The following is a 20,303-nucleotide window of genomic DNA, read 5'->3' as shown; positions in this document are numbered from 1 at the left end:
TTGGATTTAGGACAATACGAGACAATAAAAACAAAGAGTTAGGGACAGTCTGAGTATCTTTTCTGGGCAAAATAAGCCCTGAAAAAGGACCCACATTAACAGAGGATTAACCCTTAAAAGCAACAGCCTGTTGCATATTCATACACCTCATCCATGATGCATAAATTCCATCCAAACACAGGATTCTGTCTGGGCAGTGTCAGCTTCTTCCTCTGAATCCTGACAACGTCGTCCTACCTGAGAGAGGCAGGAAGGAGTTTGTTTCTCCTGATAATGGAGCAATAAATTCTCTTTCTCTGAAAGATTGAGGTGTCCTGTAGCTGCTATCTCAGTGCAAGTCCTTTCTTTAGGTAAAAAAAGTATCCTCCATAGCACAGCTTCTATTTTAACATTTTGTTATAACCTAAAACTATATTTAACACACTACTTAAGAGAATTAACACAGCATAACTTTCTAACACAACACATATAATATTCATGTTAATATTTGCCAAAAGCCAATCATAAAATACACATTTTTCACATCTATGTGCTGGCTGCCTGTCTTTTTAAGCAGAGCCAGCTGCCGATGCAGATGTTGCAGTGAGTACGTGCAACACGTGCTCCAGGCAGAGCAGCAGCTTCCTGAAAACTGGAAGGGCCAGACCTCTGCTCTTAAAGCAGCCTCAAAGCTGACACCACCAGCCTGTTTTGGTTTTTTAAGTTCTTCTAAGCCTTCTGATGTTTATCTTTTCTATATTATATTTTTATTTTATATGTTATATTTTTATATTTATATAATTTTATATTTTCTGTAAATACTTACTGTTTTGCATTCTTTTCTGGAGGAAGAGAAATTTGATGGACTTTTGGTTTGTCCAGTGTCATTGGAGAGGTGGCACTGTCACCCTCCAATCCACTGTCACTTTTGGAAATCTATAAATGTTGGAGTCAGGAATTAAACACCCTTCTTTTTACCCTGGAGATTCCAGTGTCTGTGTCATTTTATTTCGTGTCCTAAAGTGACACCAGCCCATTGAAACCTGCAGTGAATGGGGTCTCATCCACTGTTTAGGATTCCAGTGCTCTCCCCACCCACCCCCCTAGTCAAACAGCTCATTTGTCGGAAGAAATCAAGAACGTGTCTCCTCTGTTTCCATTTTTTGAGCTGGTTCATTGCCTCAACCTGGTCGAGAATTTCACATTTCACCCTAACTCACAGTGTTTCTGCCTGACTTGCTTGAAACCCATTTTGTCTTTCGAGCACTGCTCTGGACACAAAGCGTTCCTGTGCCCATCTAAGGCATCTGAGAACGTTTGTTCCATTATTTACAACACAGTGGGACAGAGTTTGATAAAAAAATTTCCTTTCCCGCATAGTCTGTGGTGGCAAGCCACTAAACTGCCACGGGAATCACGGAAAACCCCTCCAGGCCTTTTCGATCGGTGCAGTGACCCGGGGAGGAGACACAGAACCCCAGCGTGGGCTGCAGCTGCCCGAGGGCACCACGGACACCGCAGAGGGAGCAGGGCAGGGCAGGCGGGCCCGGAGCCGGGGGAATCCCGGTGCCGGCGGTTCCGGAGCTGAGGGGGCTCGGAGCCGAGAGGGGTCCCGGTAACGGGAGGGGCCGGGAGCCGGGGGGGCCCCGGGCAAGGGGGGACCTGGAGCCGGGGGGGTTGGAAACCGGGAGCTTGGAAGCCGGGGGTTTCGCAGCCGGGGTTCCCGGCGGTTCCGGGCTGTTGGCAGCCGGAATCCCGGCGGTTCCGGGCTGTTGGCAGCCGGAATCCCGGCGGTTCCGGGGCTGTGACAGCCGGGTTCCCGGCGGTTCCGGCGTTTCCCAGCCGGGTTCCCGGTGGTTCCGGGGCGGTTTCGGGGCCGGGCCGCGTCTCCCGGCCAAGCGCCCCCTGAGGGCCGGAGGGCGCGGCTGTCGCAAAGCGCCGCCAAGCGCCGCCAAGCGCGGCGGAGCTGCCTGTGGCGCGGCGGCCATGGCGGCCTAGGGCCGGTGCGGCGGGGCCGGGGCCGGGAAGGACTGGGCCGGGGCTCGCCCGCCGCCGCCGCCCATGTGGCTGCAGCAGCGGCTGAAGGGGCTGCCGGGGCTGCTGTCCAGCAGCTGGGCGCGGCGCCTGCTGCTGCTGCTGGTGCTGTTGCTCGTCGCCTACTGGTACCTGGGCGCGGCGCGGGCGCGGGGCGCGGGGCGCGGGGCCGAGCCCTGGGGCCCCGCCGCGCTCTGCGTGCAGGCGGCCTCGGGCGCCTGGCGGGAGCAGACCCAGCGCGGCGATGCGCTGCCGCTGCCTGAGGAGGCGGCCGGGGCCGGCGAGCCCCCGGGGCTGGCGGTGGCCGGTAACGGGTTCCTGCTGCTGGACGTGTCGGCGGGGCGGCTCTGGGTGCGGCCCGCGGGGCCCGCTGCGGGCCCGCCGCTCGCCACCGAGTACCCGGCGCTGGTGCGGCTGAGGGCGCTGGGCGGGCGCGGCGAGGCGCGGGCGGCGCTGGCGGCGCTGCGGGACGGGGCCGTGCGGAGGTTGCGCTGCGTGCAGACGGGGCCCGGCGCCGGGGACTGCGTGACGGTGCGGGAGGAGGTGGTGGCCCACCGGAGCCGGCCGCACCTCTACCTGCAGCGCATCCGCATCGCCAACCCCACCGTGCGGGTGGCCGCCTTCGAGGCCTCGGCTCCCGCCGCCGCGTCCGCGCTGGGCGGGCGCTTCACCACCAGCCTGGAGAAGGTGGAGGAGCGGCAGTTCCTGCTCTCCTCCGGCCGCCTGCTGCTGGCCGGCAGCCCCAAGGTGGTGCTGGTGGTGGTGGCTGCCAAGAAACTCGTGAGCCGGGTGCAGGTCGCGCCCGAGTCGCACTTTGACGAGACCGTGCTGTCCGTGGTGTACACCTCGGAGCCCATCGAGGTGTCCAGGCTGGAGGAGACCTTCAGCAAGCTGAGGGAGGCAGCCAAGAAAGAGATGCTGGAGGTGATGCAGATGGGGGTGGAAGATCTTTTCCAGGAGCACCAGCAGACCTGGTCTGACTTGTTCATTTCAGGTAAGGAAAGTGATGCTCAATTTCCATGGGGTGGCTTCAGAGGGTGTCTGAAAGCTCAGTGTCCTGGTTGCTGTAAGGTCTCCAGAGGCTCTGGTCTTCCTGATGGGCTGTGGGATATTAAAACAGTGTTCCTGGTTTGGAACCCAGCTTATCTTACACTGGAGTACACCTGACTATGTATAGAAAGTGGTAGAAGAACATTTATAATCATTGTTCTGTGTGTACTGCTTCCTGTGGCTTCAGGAACTTCACTGATTTGCCTGCATGTTAGCTGGAAATAAAGCTGACCTTTAGTGATAGCATAAAAGACAGATTCTGCATGGAGATTAAGGGCCATTCTACAAAGATGCTTTTTCTTAAAATTTTAATGTCTTACATAAAAGAGTAGCTGACCAAATAATGTATAACTTGTTATTTTATAACAAGATTATATTCTTTTGACAGATCATTCTTGCAGAGTCATGACAACAGGCCTGTAAGGCATCTGTATATTAAATTAACTTTGTCTTTAGTGGGAGCTTGGCTTTCAAACTGCCAAGTAGCAGAGAGAGTGTCTTTTAGACAAACACAAGGAAACATTTCACTTTTGTTACTATAGGATACGAAACAACACGAGCGCACACACTGCTGCTCTCAAGGTGGAGAAAAAGGGAAGTTTATTTATATTTATTTATTCTGATTCTAACTTTTATATTTATTTTCTAAAAGTGACAGTGGATTGGAGGGTGAAAGTGCCACCTCTCCAATGACACTGGACAAACCAACAGTCCATCAAATTTCTCTTCCTCTATAAAAGAATGCAAAGCACTAAGTTATTTACAGAAAGTGTGTGAGAAAATTCGTTACAAAAATGTAAACATCAGAAGGCTTAGAAAATCTTAAAAAATCAGGGCGACACACTTTGGTGTTTTATAGATAAAGAACACCATATTGAACATCAGTGTGCATGTTTGATCTTCTTTTCCTCCTAGTTAATTCCTGACTATTGGTTGTTTTCTTTTGCTCCAGGGATTGAAATGAGGAAGATCACAGATGCACACACCCCATCCAGTGAGACTGTCAACATGACCCTCTACTACGTGCTGTCAACTGTGCCAGCCCCCCTGCTGGACCCTCTCCTTGCTGGTGAGGACAGGGAGAAGATTGAGGCCAGCCTGAACTATGCTGACCACTGCTTCAGTGGCCACGCCACCATGCACGCCCAGAACCTGTGGCCACCCAGGCTGACCAGTGTCAGCCAGATCCTGCAGCTCTCAGACCTGTGGAAGCTGACTCTCCAAAAACGGGGCTGCAAGGGCCTTGTGACAGCTGGAGTGCACGGGCTGATGCAGGGAATGGTGCTTAGTTTTGGGGGTCTGCAGTTCACAGAAAACCATCTTCAGTTTCAGGCTGACCCCGATGTGCTCCATAACAGCTACTCCTTACGTGGCATCCATTACAACAAGGACTTGATCAGTTTAGCTGTTCTCCTGGATGCAGAAGGAAAGCCCTTCTTGCACGTGTCTGTGAAGTTCCAGGAGAAGCCTGTCAGACTGTATGCCTGTGAGGCAGGCTGCATGAACGAGCCCGTGGAGCTCACCTCAGAGGCACGAGGTCACACCTTCCCCGTCATGGTCACTCAGCCCATCACACCACTGCTTTATATATCAACAGATTTGGTCCACTTGCAGGACCTAAGACACACACTCCACCTAAAAGCTATTCTAGCTCATGAGGAACACATGGCCAAGCAATACCCAGGCTTACCCTTCCTGTTCTGGTTCAGTGTGGCCTCCTTAATTACTTTGTTTCATTTGTTTTTGTTCAAACTCATCTACAACGAGTATTGTGGGCCGGGAGCCAAGCCCCTCTTCAGGAGTAAGGTATAAAACTGCTGCTTTTGGCTGCTGTCCACTGAGTGTTGTCAGCCTGATGTTGTGTCAGCTGTGCCTGGGCAGGCTCTCTCTTGGACTGTGAGGATTTTCAGCCTCTCTTGAAACAAGCAATCTCTTCTTGCAAGGAGGATTAGGGCAGGGATTGGAGCAGTAGGGCTCAGAATCATAAGAAAAGATAAACTCATCATCTGTCCTTAGACATTTGTGAGGCTGCAGGTGGAGGCAGACACAGCTTTCTGTCCTTTTCCCACACACACATCAGTGTAGGACATTGCTTGTTTCTAGGCCAGCACTTGCAGTTGCCATGAGATGATTCTTGTTAATCAGTACCAAAAAACCAGTGAGAGAGCTGCTGTACTTGTCTGTACTGCTGTGTGGAGACCTGCACACCTGCCTGCCTGCTCTGGACGTGTGAGGTGTCCACAGCAACACCCAAAGGCAGGCTGCTGTTGGGGGTGAAGCTGCTGACATGCTGGGACTTGTGGTAGGTGTTCACATTACAGACACTGTGCAGCCTCCATCACACCACACTTACCACCAACATTTTGGGAGGATGCTGAATGGGTGTTTCTCCCAGTCAGACAAAATACAAAGCTGTGTTAAGGAAAGTACTGAGTGCTTTTTACTGTGAGTTGAAGGTTCTGGCTCCAAGTTCTGGAGCCAGAGCTCCAAGCTCATCTTACCTGGGTGTAAAGAATTTCAAGTTGTTCTGAGTTGCCTTGGAAAACTTATTTGCTGTAAAAACTTAGCACAGAATAGATGGTGAGTTCTGCTCTTAGTACTGGGAATTTCTGATTGTGTGTGTTGATATGAAGTGGAAATGCAAGACCAGGCTGGATTTACTGTGTGAGCTAGTTGTGCTGTTCAGAGGCTTCCCTCCTGAGAGCTGGACTGAGTTAAATGTAGCTTTCATTTAGAAAAAAAGGAGATGGTAGTTAAACAGCTGTCAGAGGAAAAGTTCTAGCTATAGATTGTGCTGTTACTCCAAATTGTAAAATCAAATTTGATTTTGGATAGCTAAGGCTGAACAGAAGGTATTGAACTAAACTTGACAGCTGGTATGTAAGGGGTCTTTAAAGTGAGCTGCAAGTTTCCCTGTCAGCTCACTGGTTTTGTCATTTTGAGCACTGGAGATCAAGCCTGATCCCAAGCAGGTCTGAGTACCTGTGATCCAATAAAAGATGGAGTGGGAGGTGCTTGTAGCCAGACAAACTGACCTAGGAAGAGGTAGGATAGAAATGGAAATCAGACAACTGCAGTTAGAAGCCTCTGATCATGATCAGAACCTCAGTGCAGAGGGAGGAAGGGGTTAGGAGGTGATGTCAGTTACTGTGTAACACCCCTAAAATGTGTCCTTGGAATTATGTAATTGTGTCCTTTCACTGTTGTCTATCCAGTTGCCTTTGTCATCTCCAGGCCTTGCCTCCTGCCTTCACCATGACCTGTTAACCCTTGCTGCAGGTGGCTGTCCCCAACTCTGCCCGCTGAAGTGCCCGGAGGCTGCACAGCCACAGCGAGGGCTGACCTGGCTCCTCATCCTCCTGGGCACTGCAGAGCACACAGCTCTGCTGCCTCCTCTCAGCTGCACCTGCTTCACATGAAGGTGATGCAGAACTTGATTCCAGAAACAGGGAAGATGTGGAAGGCAGCTGGAGCTCAGAATCTGTAGCAGTGAGCAAGATAGATGGTCTTGAAATAAGACCCTGTTCCAGTCACTGAATGGGAGCATCCCCTTGGCCAAGTGAACTTAGTCCTGCTTGCAGCCTCCATTTGCACAAGACACCTGGCAATATTGCAGCTGAGAACAAGGAGCATTTGAAAGCAACAATCCTTCTGTGCCTTGCTATTACAGGAATCTGAGACTTGGAAGGTGTGGTGATTCAACTGTTTATCCCAGAAGCTTGTGTAACAGATGTGTCCTTTCCCTGTAAGCTGTCCAGTTCCCTAGGAGTAATCTATTTGGTGAAAATACTTGAAGATATACTAAGACCTTGGATATTTTGATCTGTTGTTTTTTGTTTTGTTTTTTTTTTTTTTTTAGTTCTACAGAAAAATAAAGGATAATGATTCCCTTCTGAGAGTTAACTAGAAAACTTTAGTGTAACTTCCTTTCTGGTATACAGTTTGTAATTTATTGCTTGGGGGGAGGGGGAGTATGTTAATTTTTCCTCCACTTCAGTTACAGTCAATTGAACTGTCAATATCTAACAGTTTTAACTGTCAGTAAGTTCTGGTAACAGGTTTTATGACTGTAGAGTGCAAAATCAATTTAATGAAATTGTTTTCTGGATATGCACTTGGAAATGCTGATCTACAGGTTTCTTATTCTAAACCTATTGAGACTTTGTGCATTGATTTGTTTTGGCTATGGGGGAATACACCCCACTTTCTAGTGACTTACAGGTTGTTTGGTTTTAAAATACCAAAGCTGTTGTTTCTAAATAAATATCTTTCAGTCTAATCTGATTGCTGAAGTGTGGTTGGGGTTTTTGTTGGGTTTGTGTCTGTTCTCTCCTGCTGTTGCTCCCCACCCAGTTGAGATAAGCAGGGCCTTATGTTACATCTGTGGCCAGTATTGACTGCAAATACAGTGTGGAAAATAATATATCAATGGATATAAGACAATTTGGAAGGCACAACAAGTGACAAAAACACTCAGGGTAAAGCTGATCTCCATTTCCTTGCTCAGCATAACCTTGTTCTATCCTGAGGAATGAAGGCCAAACTTTACTTTGAAGAACACAGAAACAATCCCAGGGAACCTTCAAGCAGGAGGTTTAACAGCCACCCTGCAAGTAATAAATTTGGCAAAGTTAGGGGTCCCAAGTTAAAACTGGGTCAGGATTTAACTTCAGATTTTCAGAGGGGTTACTGTCTGGTTAAGATGAAAAGCAGCCCTCAGGAAAGCAGATTTCAGTGTCTAACTTTTCTGCAGACAATTCCATTTGCTAATTAGTACAACAGAGTTACTGCCCCTCAAGGGAATAAAGACAGGGAAGCAACAGAATCCATTTTAAATTGTACACAGGTACATTGTGCATTGAGGGAGATATCTACTGTTTGCTTTAACAGAACATACCAGAAGCTCCTTCTCTTTCTCACCAAAGTTCCATGAGCTGCTTGGTTTCTGTGAAATATCTGGCATGAAGATGATAAGAGCTTCCAGGGGGCTCTTTCCAAGCCAACATGGTATCAGCTGAAGGCTGAGCCATTTGATATTTCCTGGCAGAATTGCCAGCAGCCTGACACCCATGGAGTCCAAGGAAAACTGTTCAGGCCTGGAAAAGATGGATAAGCTATCATCACATAAAGCATGAACAGAACAAAAAACAAAACAGCTTTGAGAGTGTTTTACATTAAATATATTAGGATTCCTATGAGAATTTCCTCCATAACAAAAGAACTGTTTCAGAATTCCTCCATGAAGAAAGGGAAAAAGAAACAGCATTTCTCTATTTACAGTATGCAAGAGAGCAGAAGGTCATATTTGTTTACATTAAATATATTAGGATTTCTTTAAGAATTTCCTCCATAACAGAATAACTGTTTCAGAATTCCTCCATGAAGAGAGGGAAAAAGGAACATTTCTCTATTTACACTATGCAAGAGAGCAGAAGGTCATATTTGTTTGCATTAAATATATTAGGATTCCTATAAGAATTTCCTCCATAACAGAATAACTGTTTCAGAATTCCTCCATGAAGAAGGGGGAAAAGAAACAGCGTTTCTCTATTTACACTATGCAAGAGAGCAGAAGGTTATATTTGTGAAATGCAGAAATGCTTAAAGAACTAAACAAAATTCCACATTTACAAGCACACAACAAACAAAGCAAATTAAAATAGTAACTGACCATCTGAAATTTACACTTTATGTATCATGAAAATGATAGTGACATGGAAGTTAAACTGAGCACATAATGTTGTTTAGCTTGTAAATTCAGACACTGAGAAAAGAGCCAACAAATTAATGGAAAAAAATTTAGAATCTCAATTCTGCGCTGTTAATCCTGGTTTCTGCTTTTGTCAGATAATAAATACAAGATGCCAGAACAGGGTTTGGTTGATCCAATTTGCAATTCAAAATGCAGCTTCCTCAATTGCTGTTGTCTGGGTAGGAAAATATATTATTTAGAAGCAGATAAATCAGCAAAGCATTCTATATTTGTGCCTTCCACATGTGTGCTCCAGGCATCTTTCATCCAGCACAGTACCTGCTGCTGAATGGGAGCTCTGGAAATCAGGGATTTTGCTGCTTATTAATCCTGGCATTAAACATTAGATTTATTTCAGCATTTTTGTACCCCTTGTTTGGTGTCTGTGTACAACACAAGTCTGGTTGTAAAACTGACATTATGATATTTGTTTCCATTCTAGTAAGTTTGTTCCCTATGATGAGTGTCCTGGTTTATGGGATGGAGATGTTTGTTTTTCAAATAACCAGAGAATGGTTGGTGGATGGAAAGGTGATGGTGGATGGAAAGGTGACAGAGGATGGAAAATTCCTGTAGTAGAAGAGAAAAAGAAAAAAGAAAAAAAGGGACAAGGGAAAGCACTGATATCCAGTCACTGATCTCAAATGTCAGTAATGAATTTGGACACTTCTTTTTGTGGCAGCATCTCTGGAGTGGTGTCAATGCCTGCTCTTGCCTGCTTTGTCCTGTGAGTGGAAGTGCTTTGCTCTTCTCATGAACAAGCTCACAGTGTTTTATAGCACAGGCCAGCTCTGCTCTGGGGGTGCACAGGCTCATTTGCAATGCTGCAGGAACCCTGTTCTCTTCAGGGCCGCTGATCTAACAAAGGGAAATAGGGAAGGAATGGAGTCTGACTCACCACAGCATACCAGGGTTTCAGCTTCATCATGGACAGCTGTTTCTTTGCATGGCTTGAAGTATTGCTTCAAAGCTTGAAGTCCCACTTCAAAGTGGTTAAAGTCTGGTGTGCTGGAGAAGTCTGGCCTGCTAAAGCACATTGCAACTTGATCTGGGAAAGAAAAGACAGGTTTTCAGTCAGTACAATGTGGTAGATACCATTCAGTTACACACAAAACAAAACAAAACAAAAGCAAACCAAGACCCCAAACCAAAATAAAATCCCAAGGAGTTGTATAATTGTACAATAACCAAGGTAGGAGGGGAGCCTCTAGAGATCAGCTAATGCTGATCTCCACCAACACATCTGACTCTATCACTGTCCCAACAGATCAGGCACTTACTGCTGACATATCACCAAGTGTTAGAATTACTAATTTAACATTGTCCTTCTGTGGACACCTTGTGATGAAATTTCAAGGCAATGGAAATGCACACAGCTGCTACAGATAATAAGCATCAAATTAGAATTATTTTTAACTAAGTTGTTTATATAGCCTGTATCCAAGGTCCACCTAGATGAGGATTTTATGTACATAAAGAATTATCCCACAGTGATACAAGTTTTCCATTAGTATTGGAACAGCTCTGCATCTAAAGTCATGTGTTCCAGAGATTGAGGGCACCATATAAAATGGCATGAGCTGAGCCTGCAGCCCACAGCACCCAGGAACAGGCACCCAGGAACTGGCACCATGCTTGGAGTCCTCTTTGCTGTGCTGGCTCTGGCCTCTGCAGGTACGTGTCCAACTTCTGCTTTAATTTTAAACGATCAAGTTAATTAAAATCTAAAACCAGCTTTCCTTTTTTTAGACAAATTGAACATTCTGCATCAAAGAAAAGAATACAGCAGAAGGTATTCATGACAAGGGTCTCTTGAAAGAGTAACTGGGTGCTGTGCTGTTTGATACTTTACAGATACTTTTCTAAACCTTCTTTCAGAACACACATTCTATTTCTATGTCTTCCAGCCTTCGGCTGCGGGGTTCCTGCCTACCCACCTTTAGTGTCCAGAGTGGTTGGAGGGGAGAATGCAAGGCCATACAGCTGGCCCTGGCAGGTTGGTGATTCTGTGCTTTCCCTGCAACTGCTGGGGCTGTGCTCTCTCTGCACAAACCACTTTAGTTCCATTTGATGCATCTTGCCTGACGCCTTTTGACTCTTCTGATCAATCCTAAATTTTCCAGTCTTCTTAAAAAAGCTCTGAGTGTGCTGCATTTTGCTGGCAATGTTTAGGTGCCCAGTTTGTGGTCACTGGCAGTGGGGCTGCTGTGAAAAGCAGGTGAGCAGCACTGAAGGTAGTGAGCCATGGAGTGCCCAGGGACTGACAAACCACCAAAAGGAACAGAGGGGTGCAATGCATGGACATGAGGGGGGTAAAATGTTGGGCTAAAGATCAAGACACTTGAAGCTCTCTGATGTGCTATGGTGTTACTGTGTATGGACAGATGCTTGAAGCCTTCTGCTGTGGAATGATGTTACTGAGTGTGGGAGAAAGCTTAAATCTTCTGCAATTCTGTATTGTGGCCCTACTGACATGGGAGAAAGCTTAAATCTTCTGAAATTCTGTATTGTGGCCCTACTGGCATGAAAGAAAGCTTAAATCTTCTGAAATTCTGTATTGTGGCCCTACTGACATAGGAGAAAGCTTAAATGTTCTGAAATTCTGTATTGTGGCCCTACTGACATAGGAGAAAGCTTAAATCTTCTGAAATTCTGTATTGTGGCCCTACTGACACAGGAGAAAGCTTAAATCTTCTGAAATTCTGTATTGTGGCCCTACTGGCATGAAAGAAAGCTTAAATCTTCTGAAATTCTGTATTGTGGCCCTACTGACACAGGAGAAAGCTTAAATCTTCTGAAATTCTGTATTGTGGCCCTACTGACATAGGAGAAAGCTTAAATCTTCTGAAATTCTGTATTGTGGCCCTACTGGCATGAAAGAAAGCTTAAATCTTCTGAAATTCTGTGTTGTGGCCCTACTGACTGCAGCATGTGCTGTGACAGTCATGCAGGCTCTCATTTTAAGTCAAGTAGACTTGGGCTATTTAAGCAAGATGTATTTTAAAAATCAAGCTTTGGATGATAGGGAAGGAGGGAAAACCTTTCTGTGGCCAGGAGCTGGGAACTTCAAAGCCTTCCACCATCAGCAAGTTGTGCTCTGGGTGCAGGAACAAAGCACAGTGATGAAAAATGAGTGAGTAAAAGCCTGAGCCTTACCTGGTTCTTCAATCCCAGGTCTCCCTTCAGTACAATGCCAATGGCAAGTGGAGCCACACCTGTGGGGGAACCCTGATTGCCACCAACTGGGTGATGACAGCTGCCCACTGCATCAGGTGAGTGCTGAAGGTAAATTTGACCCAGGAAGAAGCACATGAGCTGAAAGAGATGAGTGAAAACCACATCAATGCCAGTTCTCCATTTCCCAGTTGCAAGCTCTGAGTTTTGCATCATATCTTTTGATTAAAAGTCAGGAGAATGATATCTATTTATTTTCTTAATGTAAAAGGGGAAAAAAAACCCCAGTTACCTGAATTATATATTCTTCATTTCCATAAACAAACTACAAACATTCTGTTTTCAAGCTGCTATTAAAATTCAGCTATGTTGCCTGTTTCTGTAATATGTGTCAGTGAGATCCACAAGTTAACTAATCAATCCACTCCCTGAAGAAATAATCACAAATATTTTGAATATACCAATAATTTTCATAAACTCTTCATAATGTGTGGCAGTGTAGCAAATAAATTATCAGGTACAGAAATGTCATCAAAGCTGCTTCCACAAATACAACCCCATTTTGCTCTGAGGTTATTGTAACATTAATTTGTAGCAAATATTATAAATATATAATATGAAACATGAAGGATTGGCTGCATGTTATTATTATAAATACTGCATATTATGTCTGTCACACCGTTATTCATTACTGAAGCTGTTGAAAAAAAAGTCCAAATTTGTTACTGCATTGAAGAATGTGAGCTGAATATTGCAAAGATTGGAGGCACCTTAAATGTGTTCAAGAAGCCTTGAGCAGGAGTTGAGAGGACAGCTCAGAGATGGAAGGATTCTCAAGTCTAGAGCACAATCTTTGCCCTCAGCAAATCACTGGCTCAGCTCCAGACCAGCCCTGCCTGTGATGAGAGATTACAGTCAGGAGTGTTCCTATTGAATCCCTCAGGAGCCAAAGGTGCAGCTGCACAACTGAGTGTTCATCCTTTTCTTGCCCAGTTCTACTCTGACCTATAAAGTGCTTCTTGGAAAATACAACCTGGCAGCTCAGGAAGAAGGATCAGTTGCAGTTTCTCCAGCAAAGATCGTTGTTCATCCCTACTGGAATCCAAACAATGTTGCAAATGGGTAAGCTGGTGGAAGGTATTTTTTCAGTTTTTAGGTGGAGGGTAAAAATCAAACTGCCTGAATCCCACCCATCTGGAGTTATGGTCATTAAATTCATGTTTAGAGCCTCCTGTTACAGTGTCCAGTTTCTACCTTCCCCCTCAAGAGAATACAAAGCAATTAACAATATTGATTTTTTACTAATTAATAATGTTTCCAGAAGCCATTTTCATGTTCATGCTTGGGTCAGAAGCTGTTACATGCAATGATATCTCTTCTGCAATGCAAGGGAATGAAGCATTTCATACAGCAGCTTTGAAGCCCTTCTACCAGCAGCAGAGACCCAGAATCATGGATCACTAAAGTCCATGTGGCTGAGGGACCCCCGTGTCCTGCTGCAGGCTAAGGGCAGTAACAAAGAAATCCCCTCAGTTCCAGTCCTTGGACTGAGTCCTAACATATGCTTGGTTTTGGTGAAAAAAAAAATTTAAAAGACAGCTCTCTTCCATCAGAAAAACAGGCAGTTCTGCAGGAAACAGCCTTCCAGCCCTTGAATTTCCCAGGAATTGCTTTGGGGTGCAGGAATCTTTGCTGTTTGTGCACTGGCCTTTGCTCCCTTGCTTCTCTTTGGAATAGGCCTGTGGTGTTTGTGAGGTCCCCAGGATGAGGTGAGAGATGAGGATTTGACTCCATGTTCTCACAAGGCTGATATATTATATTATATTATATTATATTATATTATATTATATTATATTATATTATATTATATTATATTATATTATATTATATTATATTATATTATATTATGCTATACTAAAATTATACTAGAGAAGGATACAGACAGAAGGTTTAACAAGAATGATAAGGAAATCTGGTGACTGACTCCTCAGAGTCTGACACAGCTGAAGGTGATTGGTAGTTAATTAAAAATAATTCACATGGAACCAATCATGTTGGTAAACAATCCCCAGCCACATCCCAAAGCAGCAAACACAGGAGAAGCAATCAGATCATTATTATTTACATTTTTCTCTGAGGCTTCTCAGCTTCCCAGGAGAAGAAGAAATCCTGGCAAAGGGATTTTTCAGAAAATCTCACAGTGACATAGGCCAGGAGCTGTGTAACTGCTGAGCACTCAGGCTGTTGTGTCCTAATCCATTTTGGAAACCTTTTCACCTTGCCTTTCTCTGCCCCACAGGTACGACATTGCTCTGATCAAACTCTCTGAGCACGTCACCCTGAGTGACCACATCCAGCTGGCCTGCCTGCCCCCTGCCCAGAGCATCCTGTCCTCCAACACTCCCTGCTACGTCACTGGCTGGGGGAGACTGCAGAGTGAGTACTTGGCTATTTGCAAAACCAGGAAATTAAAAAATAAACACCTTTCAGAAGTTGCTTCTCATCTGAGATTGATGGCAAAGATTATTAATGGTGCTTAAGATCCCCTCAAAACTCAGTGTAGTGAGGTAGTTTGTTATATTAGGCCCCACTTCACTCACACATTATGATTTTTCCTTTTGAAATTTATTTTCCTTGTAACAGAGCTGGTAATGCACCTGAGGGGCCTTTATTGAGCTTTTAGGAGCTATTGTAATGCAAATGTTAATAGTGTGCAGACAGGTGCACTTGCCAATCCCAACACACCTGATGAATATCTGAAGGCACACAAGGGAATAGATGTGAAGTGAAGAAATTCTCAGAGTTGAGCAGAGGTTTCAGCTTGGCTCAGGAGGCAATTCCTTGAGGGATAAGTAAATTGCAAACTCCTGAAAATAGAGCAGCTCTTTGTTTCTCTAACAATGAGACGTTTTTTAATGGAATGCAAATTTTTAGCTAGTGAAGGTGTATATGAAAGAATGGAACTAAGGGACATTCATACCTATAACAACTTCTCCTTTAATATAGCCCCTATGGAGTGCTTTACCTGGAGTGCTTTACCTTTACCAGACACCATTTAGCAGAGCAGTTTTATTCTCCCTTCAATGCCAGCTACCACCATGGCCCTGTGTTTCTGTTCTCTCTCAGCTAATGGACCCCTTCCTGATGACCTGCAGCAAGGCCTTCTGCTGGTGGTGGATTATGCCACCTGCTCCAGATCTTCCTGGTGGGGAACAATTGTGAAACCCACCATGGTTTGTGCTGGTGGGGACGGAATCACCTCCAGCTGCAATGTGAGTCCACTCTCAGGGCTTGGGTTTAGATTATTGAATTTGGGATCCCTAACGAGGGGAGAGAATGATGCATGTGGCTCCATCTTATCAGAAGGCTAATTAATTACTTTATTATACTATATTATTCTATATTATATTACATTAGATCTAAACTGAATTTGCTAAGCACTTAACTCTGCACACAACTGCACAGAATCCCAAGACTGTCAGTGACAGTCCCAACACACCCACACCTGTCCCTGACAGGCCAAGGGAACAAAACCCCATCACTGTAGGTGAACAATCTCCACATTGCATTCTACTTTGGCACAAACACAGGCACAGCAAATAAGAATTGTTTTTCCTTTCTCTGAGGTTCAGAGAATGTGAAACCCAGAAATATTCTTGGGAAGAATCGTGCCTTGCTTTTCTCTGCGAAGAGAAATGCGGTGACCGTGAGCAAACAGGCCTGATGGGAAGGAAAGGTTAAAAACCCCACAGAGGGAGCTGCTCACCCTCTGACTCTGTTCCCCTTCCTGCCAGGGTGACTCTGGTGGCCCCCTGAACTGCCAGAAGGCTGATGGCACCTGGGAAGTGCACGGCATCGTCAGCTTCGGCTCCTCTCTCAGCTGCAACTACTACCACAAACCCTCTGTGTTCACCAGGGTCTCTGCCTACAACAGCTGGATCGCACAGGTGAGCTGCAGAAAAACTTTAAAAAACCAGGGTGACATCCACACACCTGGCTGTGCTGGGGCCCTCTCACTGGGATTCTGCCCCCTGCTAAGGGAGCTGTGTCACGCCCGATTCAACCATGACCAATCGAGAGTATCCTCCTCTGAAACAGATATCAAATTTTTCTTCACTTATTCAAATAAGTTTTGATAGTAGGAATGCATTCTCCCTTTATCCTAGAGCTTTGTTGTGGTCATAAAGATTTACTCAAATTTGCATTCATCAATACACTGATGCAATTGCACCCTAAAAAGGTAGCACATGCAGCTCAAGTCTGGAATGTCAAACATCTTTTAATTTAATATAAATTTTGATTGAGAAGCAAAAATCTTATTTCACTTATTTAAATCCTGTGACTTGGACACAGCACAGACCGTTCACAAATTCCTGCAGCTCATGATCTGATTTTTCTCTTGTTTTACATTTTTGTAGGTTATGGCAAGCAACTAATCCACTGAGAACTGGAGGAGATACCAAAGGACCTTTGATCAAAAAAACCTGGCAAATTACACTTTTAACAACACAGATATTAAACCAAATGCTCGTTAAATAAACTGTAATTTTTGCAAGGTGAAAACAAAACGTCTCTGTCATTTTTTCCTGACTGTTGGCAAGCCCAGAGCCTGTATCTGGGGGTAACACTGGGTATTTTTCCCTGTCCCCTACCTCGGGCTGGAGCTTGCCAGACTCACCTGGGGGAAGGTGTGAGCCCCTCTGTGGAGGGTGGGCAGCAGAGGAGGCAGCAGGTCCCTGCAGGTGAGTGTGGGAGTGATGCTTTCACACAGAGCTTTTCCCACCTCAATGCGGCCTCTGCTGGGTTTCAGGGTGTGGAAAACGCCAATCACCTGGTTTTAAAATTGTAGAAGTTTAATAGTAATGAAATGGTTATAAAAATAGTAATACAATTACAGTAATAATAATTTGGACAATTTAGATTAGGACAATATGAGACAATAAAAACAAAGAGTTATGGACAGTCTGGGTACCTCTTTCTGAGCAAAAGAAGCCCGAAAAAGGACCCACGTTAACAGAGGATTAACCCTTAAAAGCAACAGCCTGTTGCATATTCATACACCTCACACATGATGCATAAATTCCATTCAAACACAGGATTCTGTCTGAGCAGTGTCAGCTTCTTCCTCTGAATCCTGACAGTCTTCAGGGCTGAGCGAGGCAGGAAGAAGTTTGTTTTGCCTGATAATGGAGCAAGAAATTCTCTTTCTCTGAAAGATTCAGGTGTTCTATGGCTGCTATCTCACTGTGAGTCCTTTCTTTAGAAAATAGTATCCTACATAGCACAGCTTCTATTTCAACATTTTGTTATAACCTAAAACTATATTTAACACACTACTTAAGAAAATTAATACAGCAAAGGTTTCTAACATAACACATATCATATTCATTTTAATACTTGCGAAAAGCCAATTATAAAATGTGCATTTTTCCCAGGGGTATCCCTGGCAGGCTGCAAGGGGGTCAGGATATCACAGTCCTGTTCAGCACAGCCTGTTCGGGTTCCCAGGCCGCTCCCAGCCTCAGGCTACCTTAGCAAGCTTAGGTGATATCAGCTCTAGTGATTATCAGCTCCTTTTGTGATTTCAGCTCTTTGCTTGCTAAGTGCCTTGGGCAGACGCAGGGAGAGGGAGGAGAAGGCTGTGTGAGGTTCTTTCTGTTGGGTTTGTTATTGCTGAAATGGCTCCCGAGATAGTAAAGAGTCTGTCTTCCCAGCCCCGTGCTTGAAGAAGTCGAGATTCTTCAGTTCTGCTTTTCAAGGTTGTTTATTTTTTGCTTATCTGTTCCATTCTTTCTCTGACCTGCTGAGATCTGTCTGGCAGGTCAGTTTGTGGCACACTGACTGTCCTTGGGGTGGTGTTGGCTTTTTATACTAAGAACTACATGTGCTTTATTTACAATAATTTTCCAATACCTATCACCCATGTTAGACAGTCTGTCTCTAAACCAATCCAAAAGTGCCACCATCACAGCAGAAGATGGAGGACAAGAAGGAGAAGAAGAAGGACAGGACACATCCAGATTCTTCCATTTTGCCTCTTGAACCCCCATTCTAAAATCCCAAAATTCTACTGTTTCACCCTGTGACAAATTAACTCTCATCCTCCTCAAACTCTTGTGGCTTGTAAATCCTCACACAAAGTTGGGAATTGTTTCCATGGGTTAAAATACAAGGCACAGGTGTTTTTGAGTCCATGCCAAGGTCTCTGAGCCCCCTGCCAGGGTCTGGAGTCCTCCAGGGCAGCCAGAGCAATGTCCTGGGCTCTGACACCCCTCTGCAGAGGGTGGGCAGGGGGAAGAGTCAGAGCATCACCAGAAACACCTCGGGGGCTCGGGAGGAGGGGCAGGGAGGCACCGCAGGGCTGGAGGCAGCAGCAGGAGCCTGAGGCTGGGCTGGGAGCTGGGGATGCCCGGAGGGAAGGCGGCAGAGCAGCCCGCAGGTCCCTGCAGGTGAGTGCGATGCTTTCCCAGAGCTTTTGTACCTGGCATCTACAAGGCAGCAAGGGCAAGGTGCTGTATGAATAAATAGTTCAATAGTTATTTAGTTGTTCGCACTTGGTGTTTGGTAATTGGCGCTGTTCGCATGGTTTGTATCCTATCACCACACGATCTTCCCCTTTTTCCCCAAAACAGCCCCTCCAGCCACGGATTCTTACAGCAAGAGCCAGCTCTGAGGGCTGACCTGTCTCCCCCATGGCCCTGCTGCTCCGTTTTTAGCCATTCAGGTGAAGAATTCAGCTCCTGTTTTAGTCACTCAGGTGAAGAATTCAGCTCCTTTTTTAGTCACTCAGGTGAAGAATTCAGCTCCGTTTTTAGTCACTCAGGTGAAGAATTCAGCTCCTTTTTTAGTCATTCAGGTGAAGAACTCAGTTCCTTTTTTAGCCATTCAGGTGAAGAATTCAGCTCCTGTTTTAGTCATTCAGGTGAAGAATTCAGCTCCTTTTTTAGTCATTCAGCTCAGAGTGGGCACTGTCAGCTGCCATGCTGGCACAAACCTGGGGGTTTGGCAAAGCAGAATTGTAGGAACAGGTTCTTTGTTGACAGAGTGACAACACTAATTTTTTGTCTTTTTAAAAAGGAAATAAGCTCAGAAGTTTGTTTTTTTTTTTTTTCCCTCGATTAGGTGGAAAAGGCATTTCATAGGCTTGGGGGATTTGACAGAACCAGAGGACACAGACTCCAGCATCAGGGAAGGTACAGGTTGGATATTAGGAAAAAAATATTTCACCAAAAGAATAATAAAGTACTGGAATGCTCTTCCCAGAGAGGTGGCAGAATCACCATCTCTGGATGTGTTTAAAAAAGCCTGGACATGGCACTTGGTGCTATTGCCTGGTTGAGGTGTTGGGGCATAGGTTGGGCTCGATGATCTCAGAGGTCTCTTCCAACCTCATCATTCTGGGATTCTGTGATTTCACTTCAAACTTAAGGATAGTTAATTAATTGGACAGGACCCAAAAAGTCTTGCTTAGGCAATTTACTAGAAAAAGAAGAGAGCAAAGAAACTAATTGCTTTTGTGAGGTGTGTTAATAGGGGCAAGAGGGATCTTGCACTTAGATCGGTTTTTTTTCTGTAAAGAGTTTGTTATTTTACTTTTTATTAAACTTTTTTGTTTCCAACACTACCACAGAAGCCATCCTGCTGATTTTATGCCTCTAAAGGTAGCTGAGCTATTTTGGGTGAGAAATAGATCTCAATTAAAGACCCTCTTAATATTTCTTTTGTTGTAGAAGACAGGCAGTATAAAATCAAGGTGGGTTTTTGTTGTGCTTTTCTTATTATTCTTAATAAATTCAATTAAAGAACCTCTTAATAATTCTTTATAGGCAGTATAAAACCAAGGTGGTTTTTGTTGTGTTTTTCTTATTATTCTTAATAAATTCAATTAAGGACCCTCTTAATATTTCTTTCTAGGCAGTATAAAATCAAGGTGGGTTTTTGTTGTGTTTTTCTTCTCCCCCCAGCACGTACTAGATGTTTTCAAAAGTAAAAGGAATGATTATAAAGGGAGGGCAAGTGACCTAAAGCAGGAGATAGAGTAAGGAAAAGGTTGAAAGTTTGATGTGAGGACAGAAATCCTCAGAGATACATTTTCTAGGCTTGCAGTTCCTTTTAGTTTGATGTTTTGCAGATGTTAACCTTTGGACTGAAAGTAAATATATTATTAAACAGAAATTGTATTAAATTAGTAAGAGAAAGCATGGCTGTTTATCATCTTTGGGGACAGTATTGTTATCACTTTTCTTCCACTTTACAACCATTGATAACCATTCTGCCCAGCAAGAATTTGTTTTGCTTGATATCAGCCTCTGCT

The 20,303-nt window shown here is 44.9% G+C and overlaps 2 protein-coding genes across 2 annotated transcripts; both read left to right on the top strand.

Moving 5' to 3' along the window:
• The first annotated feature begins 1,843 nt into the window (after positions 1-1,843).
• KIAA2013 (KIAA2013 ortholog) lies at positions 1,844-7,347 on the top strand. The gene is made up of 3 exons (XM_071449225.1): positions 1,844-3,007; positions 4,016-4,869; positions 6,343-7,347. Exons 1-3 carry the CDS (start codon positions 2,041-2,043, stop codon positions 6,367-6,369), a joined length of 1,848 nt encoding a protein of 615 aa, XP_071305326.1. The 5' UTR covers positions 1,844-2,040; the 3' UTR covers positions 6,370-7,347.
• A 2,285-nt stretch (positions 7,348-9,632) lies between these two features.
• Positions 9,633-16,489, top strand: LOC139600599 (chymotrypsin-like elastase family member 2A). Its single transcript, XM_071448898.1, has 8 exons — positions 9,633-10,489; positions 10,723-10,811; positions 11,990-12,087; positions 12,983-13,111; positions 14,289-14,425; positions 15,116-15,261; positions 15,784-15,936; positions 16,408-16,489. The coding sequence occupies exons 1-8, from the start codon at positions 10,447-10,449 to the stop codon at positions 16,423-16,425; spliced, it is 813 nt and encodes a 270-aa protein (XP_071304999.1). The 5' UTR covers positions 9,633-10,446; the 3' UTR covers positions 16,426-16,489.
• Positions 16,490-20,303: the final 3,814 nt, after the last annotated feature.

This window comes from Agelaius tricolor, unplaced genomic scaffold, assembly GCF_023055355.1.
Source record: "Agelaius tricolor isolate 1412-34295 unplaced genomic scaffold, bAgeTri1.0.p SCAF_28, whole genome shotgun sequence".
Lineage (NCBI taxonomy): Eukaryota > Metazoa > Chordata > Aves > Passeriformes > Icteridae > Agelaius > Agelaius tricolor.
The sequence above is the reverse complement of the archived record's forward strand: the minus strand, read 5'-3'. Positions and strand labels throughout refer to the sequence as shown.